The following is a 21541-nucleotide window of genomic DNA, read 5'->3' as shown; positions in this document are numbered from 1 at the left end:
AGGCATAAAATCAGACGATATATAGGGACACATGCACATGTAGTGGCAGAAAAGCTGCAGGTTTCTGTAATAAAATGGTTATTTGCTGAGCCTGCAGACTCACACACACACACACACACACACACACACACACACACACACACACACACACACCTGGTCTGAGTCAGTGCAACAGTGCTTACATAAAAGACAGCAGCTTCATCCATCCATGTCTCCATTGAGGAAAAGTGTCTTCTCTGCCGTTACTCACATGTAACCCTGCGACTCACCTTTGGCCCTAACCTTGACACCTAATTCCATTTTACTTGTCAGTGAGAGCTCAGGGTGTGTGTTTGTGTGCGTGTGTGTGTTTGTGTGCGCAAATGGATGTGTCTTTACTCAGCATAAACAAGAAGTTGCCATGTGGAAGTTCTCTCTGTTTCCAGTAAAAAAAAAACAAAAAAACAACAACTTCTTTCCCGTCAACAGATTACAGATTTAATGCTTAATCAGTTGCTCTAGCTCAGCCCCACGACCATCTCTGACTTCTTTTCCAACATGACACACGCTCACACAAACACACACACACTCCTGCCCCTCCTCCCACCCCTCAGGAGCAAGTGGCAGTCCGTGGAGTCTGCTGGCGAAGCCATCTGGTCCTCAATCTGGAGTTGTGGAACCAGCAGCAGCAGCCCATTTCTCTCTCCCTCTCACTGTAGACTCGTCCACATCCCAGTACAAACAGTCTCTGCTGAGTCACAGATTGACACTACTTTTGTTTAGCCACTGCACCTGATGAGTCTGTATTTCAGGGGAGCTCTAAGTCTGTGCAAAGTTTCAGATTAGTGCAGAGATCATTCCGTTCTTTAATGGCTTTAAAGCTGGTTTTTGTCTTCTCTTTCTTCTCCATGCGTCCTCAGTTTGTTTGTGTCTGATGAAGGCTCTTTCTTTAGGGATCATCATTTGTTTATTTCTGTGTATTTTGTATGTTCTGCATGTGGCCCTTTAATATTAATGACATCCGCAAGTTGTGTTTGCTTTTAAAGGACAAGAAGTAACGCAGGGGGGAAACATCATAACACCATAAAGAATTAAATATTCCACTCTTCTGCCTGCAGTTATTTAAAATATTCAGGATGTTGTTATAAGAAATGTTGTTTTCAGCACTTCTGGGACAAAATCTATTGTGGTGGTGCAAATGATGCACTTCAGCTGTTCGTGTTAAAGATAAGGCATATGTCGGTGTCTTGGCAGCGGGCAGGATCATGTCCTTGAGTCTCCTTTAAATGATATCTGTGTCTTTTTCTGAGCTGTAACCTGTCACAAGTTGGATAACAGTGATTTAGTAAAATAATTGATACTCCAAACTTGTCAGAAAGGTTTGATGAAAATGACAAACTTCCTTATATGCTAAAATATCTCACACTTACAGTAACCTAACTGTTGAGGCTGTGAATAAGTTTGTACCATTTTATTAATGTTCATTTTTTAAGTCTCAAATAGAAAAATAAACATCACAAGAAAAAAACATGCAAAGCCAACAAAACTCACTTTAAATGTGTTCTGTGTGATAATACACGACTAAAACATGAGATGAGGGAAATGTCACACACAAGAAAGTGGATCAATTTCGTTCAAATGACGAGCAGTGTGTTGGGGAGTAATGTCTAAATTGAAAAGCATCTTATTTCCCTCTTTAAAATGGCATACAAACCTAATTCTGACTATTCTGCTCTTGATCAGTAACAACAAACTTTCTAAACGAGCCGTTTTAGTCACATTAACATACATTAACATATACTATGAACCAGCTCAGTGTTCAAAGCTAACTCTTTGTATTAAAGGCCAGAACTGAAGTCCAAAAGTTTTACTGCCGAGTAGTTTTTGGCTGCCCTTGATGTCAGACACCTACCTGATGTTCTGTTATTGGATCCAGCTGAGTAACAGTCTGAGTGAGTGAGCAGAACCTTTTAATAACATTTATGTTAACTCAAATATACACACACGGATGGGAATGTTTTGAACTGTAGTTGTAATTGAACTGCATCCTAACAGGATATTGTTCTGTGGCTTGTTGCACCAGCTCTGTGTAAGCTCTACCACACTAAACCCAATATGGAGAACAGTCAGTTTGTTACTTAAGCTGTGCATACATTATAGCTGTTGTGTAAGTGACTGTGGCTTTGTAAGTAAGGGTTAAAGGTCATGTTTAAGGAGACTTTACAATTTAAAATGGATGGATATGAGTGATTGCAAGAATTCAAATTGAGGTGTGGTGCATGCATGATGGTAACAGTCTTTTATATCCATATTGATATTTTTTTATAGAAGACAATACACAGCCCTCTTTGTCTTCAGATCTACCCTTGATGCCAAAATGATTCTTCTTTGACCCTGGAGCGGTTAAGTGAAGGGGGTGTGTGTGACGGGAAAATTAAAACGCTTATTATTGAGTGTTTCCTATAAACACTTAGTCATCATTTACCCCCAAGATTAAGGAAAACCGAGACAGACAAACACACTCTGACACGGAGCAGCGATTCGTCACTTTTTGCGGCTTCGGGGTCTCTGCCCCCTCCCCTCCCCCCCCCCCCCCCCCTCCTGGACAAACATGGGAGGAAAACATTCCAGTGAATAATGGCTGAGCTGCTCCACGCTGCATGGGAGAGAGGTGCAGAGCTAAATAGTCTTTTCTTTACCTCATCTGGCCGAGGTCCTCGTTACATAACTGGGTTTTGTTGTAAAGACATTCAGAGAACGGACTTAAGGAAAGCAGGGACTCTTGTGTACATGCTGCTTGAGTAAACAGCCCTGAAAGAATGCTTTGATGCACTTTGATATTAACCTCTGCTGAATGAAAGGAGACGGGGCTTTTCAGTGAAGAGGGATGTAACACGTCTGTCAGGACATCACATCTGTCTGGCTCCTTGTTAACGGACTTCAAACAGCATAAAACCCCAGAATTCTTTCCACCGAGTGACGTTAGCGCTCAGCTGAAAGACGACATTCTTCCCTCTTCGGCTTTCACAGGACGTTTCTGTTCGGTCGGTCACACCTGCCCCGCCTTGAATAAATCCCATTTCTGTCTGTCTGTCTGTCTGTGTGTCTGCAGGTCATATGAACTCTCTTGAACCCCACCCGCTGGCTGACGTTAGCAACAGTTACGCAGCTTCCAAACCATTTTAAAAACTGGGAGAGACATCTTCTCCTTGGGGCCTTTGGATTATCTGTGCTCCCATTTCCATCCAGTTTCACTTCCTTATCTTACTCTTTGCTTTTGGCAACACTTGCCTTTGAAACACACTAACCCGTAGCTCTCTCCCCCCCCCCCCCCCCCACCCCTTGTATTCCCAGCTTCTTAACGGCCTTTTTTTGTATCCTCATCTTTGTTTAGTCATGTAACCCAAAGACCCAACCCGAGATACATCTGCACTAACCTCAGTGAGAAGAACCAGCTGACATCAGACAGCCGCTCAGACGAGACATAAAAAAACTTCTCTGATTAAAGTCATGCAGATCCTCAGAATTACTCGGGCCATAAATCAGACCTGCATCCTCTGTGAGATGTTGCCAACTGAGCTCAGGAGGAACGCCTCTCCCTGCAGCTAAAGACATGTCAATACTTTTATTCAATAAAGCCCAAATGAAGCTGAGTGGGCTTATGTCGTTTTGGTTTTCTCAGGCCATGACTTGTTTTGTTTTTTGTTTTTTTCAATAGAGTAGCAACTAGTGTTTATTTCCATCTACATGAAGTAAGCATTTCTCACTATGCTTGCTTCAAACTGAGTAAACCAGTTCTCTATTGGTTTGATTGGAAGATTTTCTGTCACTTGTTTGGTGGATAGTGTGGTGAAACAAAGGGATTCAATTCCTTGTGAGGATTGTTGACTCTTTTTAATGAATTGATCAGCTGTTAGGTCTGTACAATTTTAGAATAAAGTAAAAATAAAAAGTCAAACAGTGTTGGTTCAAAAAACCTGAGATGATGTTAGCAAATGGTCAAACCCCATAGAGGTTGAGTTTACTGTCTTATCGGCGTAAATGATATCGTGTCAGAGGCTGGCATTTCATTTAAACTAAAAGAAAAAAAAGGTGCACTTAGAATAAAGCATTGGCAACACACTGGTGATTTGTTACCATTTTTTTTTTTTAGCTTCAGTCCATTCATCACTGTTGTTTTTTTTATTTTCTTTGCCAGCACTTTTGCTAATGTGCTGAGCTGGATCTAAAGCGTACAATATCTGTGGTTTTCCGGCCTTAATGCACACTCACCAGCTTATAGTCCATTTGATGATTTGCTACATGACGTCACTCAGTGAGTGTCTGGGCGTGCACGTCGCCAACCTCCTTAATTAATGAAGCGGCTGCGGCAAAACTCTGAGGGCTGATGAAGTGCAGAAAAGGTTGCTGCCAGAGGGGGGAAGAACAGAAGACACACCCATATCGAGAGAAAGGAGGAGGGTAGATCTACAGTTCTGTATGTGCCCAGGCTCAGGTCAAGCTCCAAGGTGTTTTCCAGGGACCTTCATTTCCCTCAGAGACACAACGGGCATCCATAATGACTCAATTTTTCATGAACTCTTCCTCTTAATTTTCTGTCTGTTTCTCTCATTTTCTCTCCTCACACTCCCTCCCTCCTTCTGGATCATAATAGTGGTGTAATTTACAGCTCTTGGTCAGCCCCCGGCTCAGTGTGCGTGTGTGTGTGTGTTTATGTGTTTTTGAAAGGGCGTGTCCCTCAGCCCTCATCAGTGTTGGATCCAGTGCAGAGCTCCTCTCTCTTCATAACTAACACCAGATCTGTCCCATACCAAATCTGTTAAAACTCCACTGAATGCCATTACAACAACGCAATGGCATTAGTATGACTGAATAAAATGTGTTTCAGAGTTAATGCATGCATGTTTTTTCAAATAAAATCCAGCATATCCATAAAAAAACTAGAGCAAACCCTGTGGTATCCAACAAACAGACAAAGCCCAACTATATAAGATATTTTAATGATTTAAAAAACAGATGAATGCAGCAGATGATCACACTTAAGAAGCAGGACCACACACATTCTTTCACTTTTACTTGAAAAAGTGCACAAACTCGAAACATAAAAGTAGCATTTGATTCATTCTCTAACATAAATTATTGTTTCATCAGTAAAGAAAAGATGAAAAGTCACATAAAAGTGACAAAGAAAAGGTTAAACAGTGGTGATACTGCACCTCCTCTGCAGAGCTGTATCTCTGCCCTCTTTCATGTGGTATGATTCTCTACAGTTATAATTACAATCAAAAGAATTACAGCTGCTGTGTTGGCTGCAGTGTTGAGCAACATGAACACATGCTGCAGCTGCTGCACGTGAGAAAAGTAAACATGGCAGGGCCAGACATGGAAAAGGAGTTCATATCAAGATGAATATTTCATACTCCATTACGTTGTAAGGAGTATTTTTGGAAAAGCATCTCCGCAGTCGCTTATCAATTTTAAATGGACGTCGTGAATATTTCACCAGACGACCAGAATAGCCGGGCAGGACGCAGGAAGATGACATGTTTGATGTTTTCCTGACGCAGTCAAGAGATGTTTTCACACTCCTTCTCGGTTTGATCTTATCTTTGTCTGGAGGCCTGATGAGGATTTTTTTTTTTTTTATGATTGATTGCTGGAATTTTCAATAACAGAATAATTGTTTACAGCTTTAATGTAGAGTTAAAACAAAGTGCATCACAGCACTTAATACTGGCATAATGTAGACACATTGACTGGTGAATGCATGTCAGACATTAATTTAACCAGTCTGGTTTACTGTTCATCATACTGCTCTGTTTGCATTGATTAAAAAAAAAAAGAAATGACCTGGACTATTTGAATCCCTTTGTATTGAACATACATCTTAATAAATGAGGTGTCATTATGCAGATTGCTCTCTGTTCTCCCTCCATGTGTGCTGTCACCTCTCACAGTGTGATTATGCACCCGTCAGACGCGTGTCTCGAGTAGCTGGACCCTCCACCCCTCGAGCCCCCCTCTGGAGTCTGCAGCAGTCCAACCTCAAACCTCAGCCCAGGGAATTCCTGGATCATTTTACACCACATCTATATGGGCTCTTTATGAAGCACATGTTGGCTAACGACACTGTCACACGTTCTTAAAGGAGCCTTTCAGACTTCTGGAAAGCTTGAGTGACTTAGTTTACATTCAGGGTGGACGGGTTCGTCTATATGATCTATTCTGGCATCTGAGCAGCTCCGCGTCTTGAATTGGGTGTTTGTCTGTGTTTCTGATTGATGAAGTTTATGTGAACTTTCCAGACTTGGGCGGTAAACGGTGTTGGGTTTGGTTCCGGATGAAACACTGCTGTCTTATGAAGGTGAATCCTGCTCGACTCAGGGGTTTTTTTCCAGCCTCTGGAATCACGTTAACACATAAGCCCTGTGTCTGACGTGTTAAATCTGACCCATTCATGAAGAGCGCTCTCGCAGGTTAATCCCTGGTCACTCACGCAACACCTGCTACTGCTGCTGCAGCTGAGACCGCTGCTAAACCTGGCCTGATATAAATACTCTGTACCTGTTACAGGGACTTATTAATTACAAAGTGGATGGTGGACTGCTTACATTGAAAATAGCACTCATAGCGGGAAATGTGGACAAGATGGGAGACATTATAATAAGAAAACAGCCTACACTTTAAATATGGAAAGCTGTAAATTAAAAGGATTGAAGTTGGTACAAGTACAAAAAGGGATTTAAGGCGGCAACCGTAAATAACATTTGTTTTTATTCCTAATTTTCTGTTGTTTATTATCCTAATTGATTTAAATGGAAGAGATCAAAATCTTTTTAAAACTTCTGCAATTGTAAGCAAAACTTAAAACATTATATGAAGCCTTTTATGGCCCAGTAGGGAGCTCCTCAAAGTGTGCAACATTTCTCTGTGTAATGTCACTTGAGCCTAGAACACATCTCTGTAGCCTCCACTCAATATCTGCTTGAGGCTAGCTGCACGAGGCTAATCACGCGGTTTACATCATCACACACCAGAACTGTACCTTTGGTGCTGCTGTGTCTTATTTCATCCTTCTTGTATATCAGTGTTATAGAAGTAAACTGAAATATCATGGAAGGAAACATGAAAACTAGGACTTTGTAGAGCCCATCAGGGTGGGTTTTCAAACTGTTTTTTTTTTTTTGTTCAGTTCAGTTCAAACCCAATTATATGAGTTCAACCATCATACAAGATAATTATAATAATGCTGTTTTGTCAACTTGAAAATTCCCAACATCTGCAATTGGGAATTGCACCATTTTTCGAACTATTTTCATACATTGTGCGTACAGAGGATGTTACAGGCAGGTCAGCTGATGCATGTTGGCTCCCCAGTGTTGACCTCAAACACATGGCCTATCACACACCGCTGTGTCCGTCTGACAGGTGTATAACTGTGTCTTCATTAACGCTTCCTGATCTGATCTAAAGCTCTCGCTTGTCTCACCTCCTCTGAATCACATTTCTCTCCCTGAGGGAAACAATCTGAGCTCAGAGAATAGATCCAATCATTAACCATCGACAGAGGGGTTGTTTTTTTTTAATTCAAAAAGTGTTCAAGTTGGGGTTTGGGTTGGGGTTGGGGTTGGGGCAGGCTGTCATCAGAAACGTATTTTCTCCTCTTTTTTTTGCTTTCTGAGAGCAGCTGCTGAGGAGTGAATGAGCCGGCTACTGAATGCTTGATTGGCTCAGGGGTTTGTCTGGGAGTGTCAAGGGACTTCTGGAGACAATTGTCCGAATCAAGCAGTGCTCCTTCACCAGGGAGTCTTGCTAATACGCTGAGCTCATGCAAACCCCCCTGTGGGCTCAGGCTTTTTGTCTTCCTGGTAAGTTTTGGGGTGAATGTACAACCCAAAACCTCTCCATTCTGCAGCCACAGCTCCTCTGTCTTGAGGGAAATCCCCTTTCTCAAAGCTGTTGTGTTTCTTCTCGGCGTCGCACAGATGGTCTCCATAGCAAACTGTGAAGTTTGATAGTTGTTTTTGCCAATGGAAGAGAAGAGATGCTTGGGCTCATAAATTTGACTGGGCAGAACTCACAGAGAGCGAAACCGGTTGGAGTTGTTGCGTCATGACGTGTGTTTGAGTTGGATTCTTAAAATAAAAGGAAAACTGGTGCCAACTTCCTCTTCACAACGAAAGCATGCATGAGAAAAGACAGCCGTTTTATTTTTAGTGGACCTTTATTTGAGGAATTTTTCTTGATGCCTAAAAAATGTAACAACGTCCAGATAAAAGTCCACGCTGACATCTTTATTGTTTTGGTTCTGACACCTGTCCAAATCCAAAATATTTAATTCATGACCTTATTCAGCAGAGAAATGCAGCAAATTCTTACTCATGAGGTGGGTTAAACCTTGAAACTTGGATGGAGCGGAGACAAATTGAAAAAAAATCAATAAACATACTATCATCTTTTAAGTTAACATGGCAAACTAAGTCCAACTTGTTCTCTCTTTGAGCTCTGTTTTTGTTCTCCTCCACCACCTCCTCTCTGTTTCTTTGGCGTCTAAATGCTCCACTTTGTTCACCAGCTGCTCTTCAACAGCGACAATCTGCTTTTCAGTTCGGAACAGGGTTTTTTTTTTTTTGTGGGTTTCTATGAAAACAACCGTCTGGCACGGCTAACAACGACACAAAAAGACCGTTGAGGATGAAAAGTAAGGTTTTAGAACAGAGCTTACAGACCTGAGATTCACAATGAAGACAACGCTGGGGGTAGCTGCAGATTTGGCAAATAATCCTCTGTAGGGTCATAATTGTTTTCCAATGTCTGGTTAATTATAGATAACTTAATTTCTTGGGGCCAATTTCACGGTGGCCTGGTTAGTTTGCAAGCCCCATGGACAGCGGCTGTAGTCCTTGAAGTGGGCGGGCCCAGGTTCAAATCCGACCTGTGGCTCCTTTCCTGCATGTCATTCCTCACTCGCTCTCTCCTCAATTTCTGAATCTAGAAACTGTCCTACATGTCCAGTCCAATAAAGGCAAAAAGCCCCAAAAAAAATATTTAAAAAAATATTTAATTTCTTTTAATAAAGTGAAAACTTGTTTTGTGTTGTTGTTGCATATTTTCCCTTTTGGACATGCAGCTTTTTTCACATTCTGATTCATCTTGCATTGCCTTGTTGGACTGTTTATAATATCCTCAGGTGCAAACAGCTTCTCTCACTCACTTTGTTTTTTTTGTCTCATTTACAGTACAGTTTCTTTCCTACCCTCCAGAAAAGAAATCCTGGCTCTGTATGTGCACACCCTCCCCTCCTCTTGGTGCATTGGCAGAGGACGGTGTTGTTAAATTATATTACAGGCCCTCACATTCAGTACCTGACTCTATTATTGCCTCCCACACTCGCACTGAGGCACTTATCTGAGCCTGAAACAAGATCAATCCGCCCCTGTATCTGCCCTATCAGCCTGCTACCTCCCCAGGGTCGTCGATTGTGGGCTTCATTCCCCTCCGGATCCCCCCTGAGGCCCAAATGAAGCAGGGCATTATGGGTGTGCAGTGGTGTGGGCGCGCAGTCTGTTGCTCGGCCCTCATTAGCCGGTCCTTTGTTACAGTAAGCCATACCTCGCGGAGCCCAGATGCAGCGTGTCCAGATTAGATCTTACACCCGACAGGAGTCCTAAAAAGCCACCCCGAATCGAGCCTAATCCTCCTGCAAGACTTTCCCCTTTCTTCTCCGTCTCTGTACCACACACAGACAAACGCACACACATAAACTTGGTCACACAAGTGCACCGGTCGGAGACTTCAGCATTGTAGTTTTTGGAGCCCTGTCGGTGCCTTGTGTCTTTAATCCGCATCCAGAGATCCTGTCAGCTGCTTACAGTCCACGGCCTCTTTTCTCTTTGTTACACAAATCAGAGCTGCAGATAATCATCTAATAAATCCAGGACTCCAAGATTTGAGTGGATTGAAATGAAACCGCATCATCAAACAACCTGGTTTCCACCGTGTTGTGTTCTCCAGAAATGTAAACATCTGAAACAAGTTTAACATCTCAGGGAGCACAACTTTGGCAAAATCTTGGCTTTTTGGAGTTTGGACTTTAATGTTTTTTTTTTGCTGTGAGAAGTGTTGGAGTTCTTTTAAAGTAACTTTGAAAGACAGAGCAGCAAATTTGTCTTGTACCAAATAAACAGACTTGACCTGACCGACCAAAAATCCAAATGTAATTTCATCTTAAAGACCCGTCCTTGGTCTTTAGAACAACACCATTCTGAGAAAAGCTCGTGGATTTCTCCATCCTTGTCTTTATTTCACCACAGCAGCAGTCTGGATGTTGGTTTTGGCTCGACATGTCATGTTGTGTGAAGCCACAAGGCCATTTGCAGAATTATCAGCAGGGGGACTCCAAGACAAAATTGTACTGTGTAGGGTCCAAAGTTGCGGAGAGAGAGAAACAAAGAGTATCACTGCACTCCGTACGCACTCCTTAGAATTTCACACATTTCCGGCCATCCTTAGGTAAATTGTTTGTACAGCAGTTTTATTTACTGTTGCTTCTTTTCCTGCTTACAATTTACACCTCTGTGTAAACTTCTTCAAAGGCTGGTGAGAGCTGTGGTCACTGTTGTTTGTTTGAACTCGGCCATTTTCCCTTTATTCCCTGTTTTTCTGTTTTATATGACAGTAATACATTTTGGTTTTGTGTAGTTATACAAGCGGAATATGCAATTGGAAGACATTTGAAGAAGTAATCTACCAGTAGAGAGGACATGTATGTTATTAATTGACAATGTAGAATCAGGCCCCTTCCACAGCTGTCATCTCAGGTGTCCCACATGTTTAATTTTGCAGACTTTTTATTAATTTGTTGAATTATAAAGATGGACGATGCATCTCCACTTCAAAGCATTGTCCATAAGTGAAGCCAAATTACCTCCCAACAGGAGGTAACATATTGCGCATTTGACTTTTGTTAAAGGTTGTAGTTTTTACTTGCAGACCTTTGTTTACATAACTTAAGGGTATTCAGTCTATTCCAGTAAATGTAGCGTTTGTTAATATCATCTGATTTTTCTTTGTTCTTCAGGTTTTTACTTTTTCCATGACACATCTCTGTAAATGAAGCTCTTTATTTACAGAAATTGATGAATATTTCAGAACTTGACTCTTCTGCTTACTTTTTCCTGCAACTGCAACACCTCAGATGACATGACTCATCCTTAAAGCTACAATCGATTCTGCACACACATTTAAACAAATATCCTCCAAAGTAAAACAAACCCAGCACAGCTTAATTCAAAACACACACATACATTAACTCTGATAAAGTTTGTCAAATCTGAAGGAGTGAGATCGTCCCGTCCTATTTCCCCTCCGGTCACGATTTCCTAGACCTTCATGACACACAGATCTATACATAAACACACACAAACTTGACATCACACGAGTGTCTAGAGAGAAAACTCAGGCCAGTCGTCGACATTGTTGTGGTCGGCCTTGTTGCTACAACAACGACATAATATTTCTCGCCGCCATGACTCGTTTTTTTGTCAGCACCATGCCATCAAATCCATTTCCTCTCCAACAGGAATTCCATTCAGGGATATTTTTTTTTTCTTATCATGTGTTTTCGATTTAAAGGAATGTAGAGACATATATGAAGGGGTCTGAAACCATATACCAGCCTGAAATGTATTAGTGGAGGTATGACTGAGTACTTTTTGGTTGGAAATTGAACCTCTTATTGCAGCGTTGGCTTGGAAGTCTTTGTTAAAATGGAAATAACATGTTATTTTCAAAAAAGTAGACAACAGCATGATGAAATGGTACAGTCGTTTAGAAAAAAATACTTGGGAATGGGAGACTTAATCCTTGTTTTGGCTTCCCCAACTCGAGTGTGTCAGCTGGCTGTTTGACGACTTCTATTTCTGCCGTCTTTTCCGCACAGAATACCACACGCTATATTAAGCCCAGCGAATGTGGTAACAAGATGCCCATAACAAAATGCCGAGAGGAAACATTCCTCGGCTGGGTTCCTGATGTTGTTTTCACAGTCGCCTGTTGCCCGCGTCGGATGGCGAACATCCCGCAGAATCAAAATAGACCGGTGTTTATGTTTTTCACCATTTTAGTTGAGCAACTTCACAAACCATCGGGGCTTTCGACGGACCAGTTAGAAGTGGAAGTCAACCAGTTACCATTATGGTTTTGAGTCTATCCGTGAATAATTCACTTCAAATCCAATGTTAATGTATGTTATGAATGTGCAGGTCACACACTTGAAAGGAAATTATACATTTATTTAACCTGGCAGCTTTATCCCTTTTATGTCTCAAGGTTAAGACCCATAGTTTGATAGTTTAGTTCAAAAGTTGTGTTTTCCCTGTAAGTTTCATAGTTGTCAGTCAAAAAGCAATCATTTTTCAGTCAATTTTGTACAGCAATCGATCCGACATTAAACATGGAGCCTAATCACACATCAAAAGTAAGAACATTTATGGGCCTTCAAATCCTGTGGTTGTCGACTGAAATATCAGCTTAACTCGTAAAGTATTATCAATCAATCTTTTAAACTTAATAAGGTGGAAAACCTTTTAAAGTAGCAAAAAAAAAACTTCTTTTTGCCCTTAGGTAAATAAGCAAAGCACACCTTGAAAACACTCTAAAAGAAGAATATGAGATTAAGCCTCAGCGCAGACTTACTCACCATTAAGTGAGTCCTGATGTTGCTGTTAGCGCAGCACAAAATGCTCCAGAGAGGCCTGAAATAAAAATGTGATTAAATATTAAATGGATGTTTTGGCCTCCCTGTCTCTCACAGGAGAGATGGACTAAAAGGTAGATGGCCTGATTCCATCCGGCTCCTCGCGCTCTCACTGCTTTCCATAGATGTAAACACAGGTGCTTAGTCTCTTGAGTAGTTTGTTTACCTCCGAGGATTAAATAAGTATATCCTTGGCCTGTGGCATCATGGCCGCCCTGTTACGTAACATTACAAAACCAGTGCAAAGAGCAGGTCTTGGAGTTGAGATTTACATGTTTGTTAGGTTCTAACACTAAGCAGATTGTGCTGGGTGAGGGAGGGGGGGTGGTTCACTGTCATGCTCATAAGGAGGAAGAACATTACAGGACAGTTGGTTTGAATTGTGTCTCAATTTCTTCCAGTTTACCATGTTGACTTTGTCGCACAGTCAGCGTATTTTAAAATATTGGAGCTTATTATGTTACTTTATGGCTTTGTTGTAAACTTACTGTGAATGCTATACCCAAAATCTGGTTGAGATGTTTTTTCTTTTCCTTAACAAGGAAACCATGGGGCGGAGCTAAGCGCTGACATTAGTTACAAAGAACAACAAACAGCCTTGAAGTGAAAAAAAGAGATGTGTTTTGGCCCCTTTAGTTACACTGAAGGATCTTTTTACTGCCACTTTGGATACAAGGAAGTATGCAAGTGACCATGCAGGACTCATGTTTGTTTTTAAGATAGATTTGTGTCTGTCTCCCAAAAAGGATATATTCCTCTATATAGAAAACTCTCTCTAATTGTTGCAAAACCGTGTGCATCACATGTTCAACTTATTGCTGTCCTTTTGACAAAAACGTTTGCCACACATAGATCACTTCTTTGTAGTCTCCAGATGAGCTGCAGGCGTGCAGAGGTGGGCGGGTCAGCAGTACATTTTTGTGCCTTATAGATTTCACAAAGCACATATGCTTCCTTATCTGCATTAGCCCTACTTGACTTCCTCAACTGGCTGAGAAAACAATCCAAGTCATTCCTGTGTGTCATGGCAGATGGACACTCTGTGCTGCTTTTGTGGCCCCAAAAACGTTTTGTATGGCGCTTCCTTTTTCCCTTACCTGTGACTTGTGTGCGTCTTGCCTCTCCTTAAATTTGTTCTTATGATTTATTGATCGGCCTTTACACGTGAGTCTGTTACTTAAAACTTTGAAAGGTTGGTAGCAGAGGAGGAGAGTTAGAGAGAGAGGGATGGAGGAGACAGGAAAGAGGCTGCCTGGTGTGTGTGTGTGTGTGTGTGTATGCATACTTCAGAGGGAGAGTTTTGTGTGGTGAGTGGGTGGGTGCGTCAGTCCGTCGGTCGGCCCGGGCTCTCTGCATTGCACTCAGCCTGCTGTGCTCTCTCTTCTCGGCTGAGTGGAAACATCATGTGTCTGTGGGACGCCAGGAGGAACAGCCCTGTTTCTCCACACTGAGGCCAGATTTAAGGACGGACTGAGGGAGAAAAGAAGCTGGAATGACCTTGGATTAGGAGTAAATTATCAAGGGGAGAATAGAACTAAAGGCGCAGAAGCTTGAGCATTTTTAAGGATCTGTATGGTAATTAAATCTCACCACCTCAAACCTTGTTATTCTATTGTAACCAAGGGGAACACCCGTGTTTCTCCACTCTTGGATTTGAAGATTGTTCTTGTATTTGGAGTAGACTATCTAGCAGAAACAAGGAACCAATACACCAAGTACCCAGTTCATTTGGAAGGATATATCCTGGGATTTTATCCCAAATCAAACCTGGATATGCAATGCTGGCCCAGAAGAACGGGCTCCCTCCGGGCTGTAAACCGGTCCCTCTGAAGGATCGACCGGACTTGCGGGATGTGGACGTGACCGCAGAAGGGTGTTGCTCCCTCTCTCCCTCCCCATCATCAGGAGGTTGTCCCTGGGCTCGGCTGGCTGGCGTGGACGGCTGCCTGTCGGAGCCGTACTGTCTTTGGTTCCAGCTTTTAGCCCGAGCTTACTGGGGAGAGGTGGAACTGGGGCTGACAAGTCCCAACCGTAGCGTGTCCTGGGCTCGGCTCAGGGAAGCTTCCAGGAGGAATTGTGTCCGATCCAGGGTAAGGAAAGACGGAAAAGCATCTTTGTGATTTGACAGTTGTGTTACAGTTTTGAGGCGTTTAGGGGAAACACCGTCTGACTGAAATATGTGCTCAGCATTATCAGTGTCTGGCAGAGGTGTATAGGTTTACATAGGAAGCTTCTGAGAGGGGAGGAGAGGTGAGGGGCGGCTGCACTTTGTTGTGCTGTCTGAGGAATTTTGTGTGCGTCATCCTACTCTCCAGCGGCAGGGTAGTCCTGTTTCACTGACCGATATCTTGTGTAACCTGTGTCTGTTTGGGTTTAGGTTTCGTTTATTGTTGGTGGTTTCACATCGACACTTGGCTGTCGGAGAAAGTTACTGTTTATTTTCCAGCTGTGCATACATCTACAGCACTTACAGAGTGCTCTAAAGCTTAATGGCATGAAGTCATCCTTCAGTGATGGGCTAAAGTAGGGAGTCGCAGGCGTATTTTCCAATGTTATCGTGAAGGATTGTGACTAAGGTTAAAGTTTGTGGTCAGAGAGGGAGAGAAGTTTGGAAAGAAAATGCATGAAGGAGTGGAAGAGGTAGATCTATGAGGTCAGACTACCCGAGTGACTCACCTACTGAAAAAAAAAAAAAAAAACTGAAAATGTAAGGAGAGTCCAGACATGATGCCATTCAAATGTCTCATCTTATATTCACAAAGAAAGCAGGGATAAGCATGCAAATGCACCAAACCCCAGGCCATGGCACCATATGGCAGCACGCTGATCAAACCCTTAGCGTAGACATAATAGTGTGGACTGCTTTAATGAACAGATTGCATGAATAAATTGACTGTCAAGTACTTGTGTGAGCTTGTTAGGAGCAGATTTACAGTGTTTTATCTTTTTTGATATGACTGAGTTATAGTAGGAATCACCAAAAGGTCCAATATTATGATACTATCGCAATATTTTAGTCAGTCATAATCTGTATGGTTATAATATGCTTCATAAATACACCGAAAAATAAGGAAAAATAAAATGCTACTATAACCATATTGATCCCTCCAGTAGGAATCTAGAGAAAGATAGAATATGCATGATGTGAGTACCTCAGACATGGTGCATTAGCGCTAGATAGCTTAGCTATTGCATAATCCAACATTAAACTTTTAACATAAAAACACAACAAACAGCCCAGTTGAACCATCAGCGCTCCTCTCCCAGCTCCACTGTGGACTGTGGCTCAGTTCCAGCTCCTCGCCGTTGGGTATTGCTCATGATCTCACCAGTCAAACCATTAAGCCCACACCCATCCCGCTCTCTGGAGGCTCCGACATCTGCTGCTCCCAGACTGAGCCTGAGGAGAAGGAGGAGAGGTGTTCTGATGGAGAGGGGCGACCAGGGAGGAGGTCTTTGTTTTGGATCCACACCTCAGATGTATTTTGGTAGAAGAAGAGCCCATGGAGAGAGCCGAGTTCAGACTGAGACTCTTGGCAGGCCCTTGTAGCCTCCAGTCGCTGTGGTGGTGTTAGCAGTAACCGCTAACGCACGCCCTGTGGTGCAGCGGTTCTGCTCCATCGTTAGCCTGATGATGGATGTGGCAGAAGTCTTAACTGCTAAGACAGCTCATAGCTGCAGGAGAGGTCAGAGTGTTTGTAAACGACGGTGCACAGTATGAAGTTCTTGTGATTAGGAAATACAGAACATTTGAGCCTTTTGTTGTACGTTAAGTTAAATCTTAGATGTATGATTCTTTTAAATGCTTTTGGTAAAAAAAACATTGGAACAAAAATGAATTCAAAAACTCTTAAAAAACTTGCATCATTTATAACAACATGCTCTCATATAGAAAATGTGGTTTCTTCACTTCTTCTGTGGCAGTAAACTGAATGTCTTTGGGTGTTGGATGGGAAACATTGTAGATCATTTGCTAATTTTAATTGCCCATTGTGACATCATCATAATGATCATTTATAATGAGCTGTATCGTCTTATGCTTGTTAGTTGGACCATAACAAAACAACTGTTGGACTCAGGGAAACCATGACAGTACCCCCCTTTTTATTCACTGTACCTCCAAAACCAGCTGTGCTGCATTTCTTCTGTATTTGAGTTTTCTTCTTTTTTTTGTGTTACTTGGCGTTTATGCTCCTCTGCTATAAGCTCTTAAGGGCCGTTTAAAAGTTTTTAAAAGAATTTGATTTAATCTTTAACTATTCTTCCGCTACATTTTTGGATGTAACAAGTTATCGACTAAATATTTCCTCAGCCCTTCGTCGTAATATTGAGCTTTTCATCACCGTAGGATAAGATAACATACAGTTTATTATTATACTTTTTAAATCCCTGAGGGGAAATTCCATTTTTGCTCTCTGTTGTGCAAAAAGAGTGCTTTACACACATGACTACACACACATGCACAACATGTTCCTATGGACATGCACCAATGGAAAGATATCGATTTAGGGGCTGCTCATGAAAGAGCGCCCGAGCAGTAAGGGGTTCAGGGCCCTGCTTAAGGGCTCAGGAAGTGAACTGGCACCTCTCCAGCTACCAGCCCAACTCCCAGACTGGATCTATAATATAATATGAAACATCCAGGATCTTATATGTGACCGTCCTCTGCATCCATGTGTTTCTGTGTCTATCACTGTGTTTTATAAGGTGTCATCTCCAGTAAAACAGGCTCTTGAACGTAGCTCCGAGTGACTCACTGCATTTCTAGCTTAGCTACAGTTGCCATTTGAGACCGAGTCAGCGTAAACACATTTTTTCCTAATAAGCAGCTTTTTGTTCCAGAACATTTAAAATCAAAGTTGTGCAGCTGTGATGTGGAGCATGTGTTGTGTTATGTAGGCATAACTGTAATGTTACACGAGCCGAGAGCATCGCCAGCATTTAAAGGGTTGTTTTTATCCCGTGTGTTAGTCACAGTAGGAATGTAGAAGATAAGTCTGTCATCATGCAAACACGCCAAACAGCCCAGAAAAGCCCCAAACGTGCAATAACTGAAGCCACATGTATGTTTGTGTGGAGCTCTGGGCAGAACAAGAGTGGCTTTAATAACAATCATGCTTATGTTGACAGATATGGTTGTCAATGTCAAATACAAGTTAGGTATGAAGTATTTCACTGCAGTTTGAAACTTTTTGCTGCATTATTTCAAACTGTGTATGACGTCTTAAATAAGGGAATATCCTGAGCTTTTCTTATGCATGAACTAAAAGTACATACAACATACATACATATCAAGTCCAGAAAAATCCATAAAATAAACAAGTGAAATAGTTATATAACCACCTGACAAATGAATTCAGTTGGTGGAAAAAGGGATATGACCTCCGATAAGTAAAGTATTTTTGTGTGGTTTGGATGTTAGTGAGAAGCATCTGACTATCGTGTTTGTGTCCACAGACGGAGAAAAGACTGAAACTCAAATACAGCCTTTTTAAATCAATCAATTCATAAATCTTTATGTGTGTAGCCACAATTTATAGCAAATGTTGTCTCCAATCAAATACCAAAAAGAGAAGGTCTATAGACCACTCTTTGTTTTATTATTTAGACCCAACATAAGCCAGCACATTACTTAGCAACATGAAACAGAGTCACAGTGGTAGGAAAATGTAACTTTTAACAGACAGAAACAAGTTTTTTTGATTGTGCACTTTTACTCAAGATACACAGAACTAACCTTTCGAAGATAATGCCTCTTGTTAACACTCATATTATTCCAAGAAGAGTTATTTTCTGACCGCCAAATTACATTCTGTTATTGAGCATTAACAACCAAACCGAGCGTGACTGTGAAGAATCACCATCAGGGGATGTTTCTGTGTTTTCATATCAAGTTGATGAATAAGATCAATGCTCAGCTGTCAGCGAAATCACTTGGCGTTGTTCAAGCAAAACAACTTTGCTTACACCATGACGAGGTGTGAAGAGAATGATGTGACTGTCCTGTTTTTGTGGGTGTGAGAGTTTTATGATCACTGTGTCATTATTTTCACCACCACATTTGATTTATTTGTTGGGGAGAAGTGCATCAACAACAGCAGTGATTCTTCCAGGAGGTCCTATGATACATTTTGGAACAGAGGTATTGAGGTGGTTTGAATAGAATTTGGGGGTTGAAAAAAAGTATTCATGTTTCACGTCATCATGCTGAGATTTGCCTGACAATTTGAATTTGTTATTTTATGCTGATGAAAAAAATAATCTGATAAGTCTCAAATTGTACTTTTAACTAGATGAAGTGGTTTTACTAAAAAAATTTGTCCACACTAATACCTCACAATTGAGTCTAATGCTAGTAGTGATCCTAAAGCGAGAGGTCGGTATGCATAACATAGTGTTAAGACTTGAAACAAGAGGAAAAGGCGGGAGTTCTGGGTCTATATGTCACAGTGTCTGCCACCCAGCCTCTCCAAAACTACCAATTGAATATGTTCTATCAAACTTGGTGTTTCATTTAATGGTAAAGAATTGTTTTTTTTTACATCTCTATGCTCAGTTATCCTAAAGCTAAGCTGGCCTCTGCTATCTGAATTGACCTTACAGGCTTGAACGTGCTATCTGATGTTCTCATCTAACTCTCAACAAGTCATGTGACTGGTCTTTTTTTTTTTAATCTGTTTCCATTTTTAAGATCAACTCTGACATCTGTTGTTGTTTGTCCTTCTTTCAGGCCAAGCAGAAGGATGGGTTGGATCAGAGTGAGGCATCAGCTCTGGCCTCTCCTGGGGCTGAGGAGGAGCCTTTCTCCTGGCCGGGGCCGAAGACGCTTCACTTGCGCCGGACCTCACAAGGCTTCGGATTCACACTGCGACACTTTATCGTCTACCCGCCTGAGTCTGCCGTCCACAACTCTCTGAAGGTGAGAGAATGTCACATCTTATTCCTCTGATGACACTAAAATCAAACAGTCAACTCTAACAACATCAATATTTCTTCGTCATATTTTTCATATATTAACAGCAAAAATTTGAAATAATGGATTTCCTTACTTTAATTGGAGATGCCTAAAGTGACCTTGCGTTCCACTGTGTGCTGCACAAAGATCTGTGTTAAAGGCCTAATGTCCAACCTGTCCAAAATATCCTGTTGGATATGCAGCAAAGCCATGTGTGTTCGGTGAGGGAGCAGGTGTAACATTGGCAGACACACTCGTACAGCAACTTGACCCAGCATCCTCTTGCTCAGTTTCTCTTCTTTGTGTGTTTGCTTTGGCGCTTTTGGGACCAAATGTCTCTCCAAGATACGCTGACCCACAGTCAACCCTTGAGCACTTTGACCTGACATGATGCCATGTCAGAAAAATAAATCATATTCGCACATATTAAACTTACTTTTCAACACGTTTTCTGTCAGGCACTGAACAATATGTTATAAATATGTTCAGACAGCAGATATATAAAAAAAAAGTGAACTTCTGACGCATCACCTTTGGTACTGTGGCACCCTCAGCACTTACCCACCCTCGGTTGGAAATCTGTTTCTGCATCTCTGGTCATTTTGTTCACCAGACTAAAGAGCAGTACATTCTTTCTATGGAACAGTCATATTGATATGCACATGTCAGTATGCAGCTGCAGCCTCTCTGTTGTTGTATCATCCCACCTGGAAGTGTGCCAGCCGTCCTCTGGACAACATCAGCACGGATCTGCCCTTTGGCATTAATCCTGTCGTTGCAGCTCTTCCTGTTTCTAATGTTCACAGGCACACACAGACTAAAGGTCTTCTGGGTAAACACTGCAGGGCTTCTGGGTAATGTTAAAATGTGCTGGTGTTTGGAGTCAGCTTATCACGGCCTCTTGACTATTAGTTTTTCTAAGTGATAATTCGGGATAAGTTGGGCTTACGTTTCTCTGAAGTGTATTTGGACAACCTCTACAGCTCTCACAGATGGATTTCCTTCAAAGTTAGCACAGTGCTGCTTGTTTATAGCTTTTGGCTTTGCTTCTACGCATTCAAAGAGAAACTGTGGCATGACAGTTAGGAGTTTCAGACTTCTGTGTAACCAAAAGATTCTCCCAAAGGCCTGCTGGGGTATCACAATGTATCCCTGCCAATCCTTAGCCTCTGCGTTGAAGAAAGAGAGATTTCTGTGTACTATAAAGCGAGGGTACCTTTGTTTAAAATGTATCCACAGCATCACAGTCAATCGCTTTTATAGCAAGCCACAAAAACAGAACGTAGAAAACTTGCTGAATCATTTGATTTCATGAATCATTTGTATCATGCACAATTTTAACAATGATAGTTCTAGATAAATTTCAGTTTTTTTGAAATGCCAGAGTGTTTTGGACCTAATTAGCTCGCGTATATCAGCTCAGCAATCAAGCACAGTGAAGGGAAGGTTTTTCATAGAAGCTACTGATGAAATCATAAATCTTGCTAGAGCTCCAGAGGGTAGTGTTAGTTGTAAAACAATATTAAGACATATTTTGATTAATATTACATCATCATTTTTCATCATTAAACCTTTTCAATTCTGGAGAAATCCTTGAGGGAAAGCTCTCGTTTATGATGATGTCGAGAGTACAAATTAAATGAAAAGATGACCAAAATCAAAACAGACTAAATACATGGATTATAAAACCAGAAGCCAGCAGAGCAGGGGACCACAGTTAAAAACATTTACACTCATGAACACAGTGAATTGTAATCTTGTTTTTAAATTGACCCATGGTAACCATTGCATTGACTTTTAATGTGTTTTGTCGTTTGTTCAAAGTGTGAGCAGCTCAAACAGTAATGTGT

The 21541-nt window shown here is 41.6% G+C and overlaps 1 protein-coding gene across 4 annotated transcripts in view; it reads left to right on the top strand.

The window, feature by feature from the left end:
- The window catches only part of LOC109983799 (rho GTPase-activating protein 21), an 80728-nt gene that overhangs the window by 23907 nt on the left and 35280 nt on the right, over nt 1-21541 (top strand). For 2 of the 4 annotated variants that reach the window (XM_065948601.1, XM_065948600.1), the window contains exons 1-2: nt 14120-14826; nt 19467-19655. In XM_065948601.1, coding sequence (XP_065804673.1) covers nt 14515-14826; nt 19467-19655 — 501 coding nt within the window. In that variant the 5' untranslated portion in view covers nt 14120-14514. Of the gene's footprint in view, nt 1-14119; nt 14827-19466; nt 19656-21541 lie in introns of those variants that run through there. The other 2 variants (XM_065948603.1, XM_065948602.1) reach the window with 1 other exon arrangement.

This window comes from Labrus bergylta, chromosome 20 (assembly GCF_963930695.1).
Source record: "Labrus bergylta chromosome 20, fLabBer1.1, whole genome shotgun sequence".
Taxonomy (NCBI): domain Eukaryota; kingdom Metazoa; phylum Chordata; class Actinopteri; order Labriformes; family Labridae; genus Labrus; species Labrus bergylta.
The sequence above is the reverse complement of the archived record's forward strand: the minus strand, read 5'-3'. Positions and strand labels throughout refer to the sequence as shown.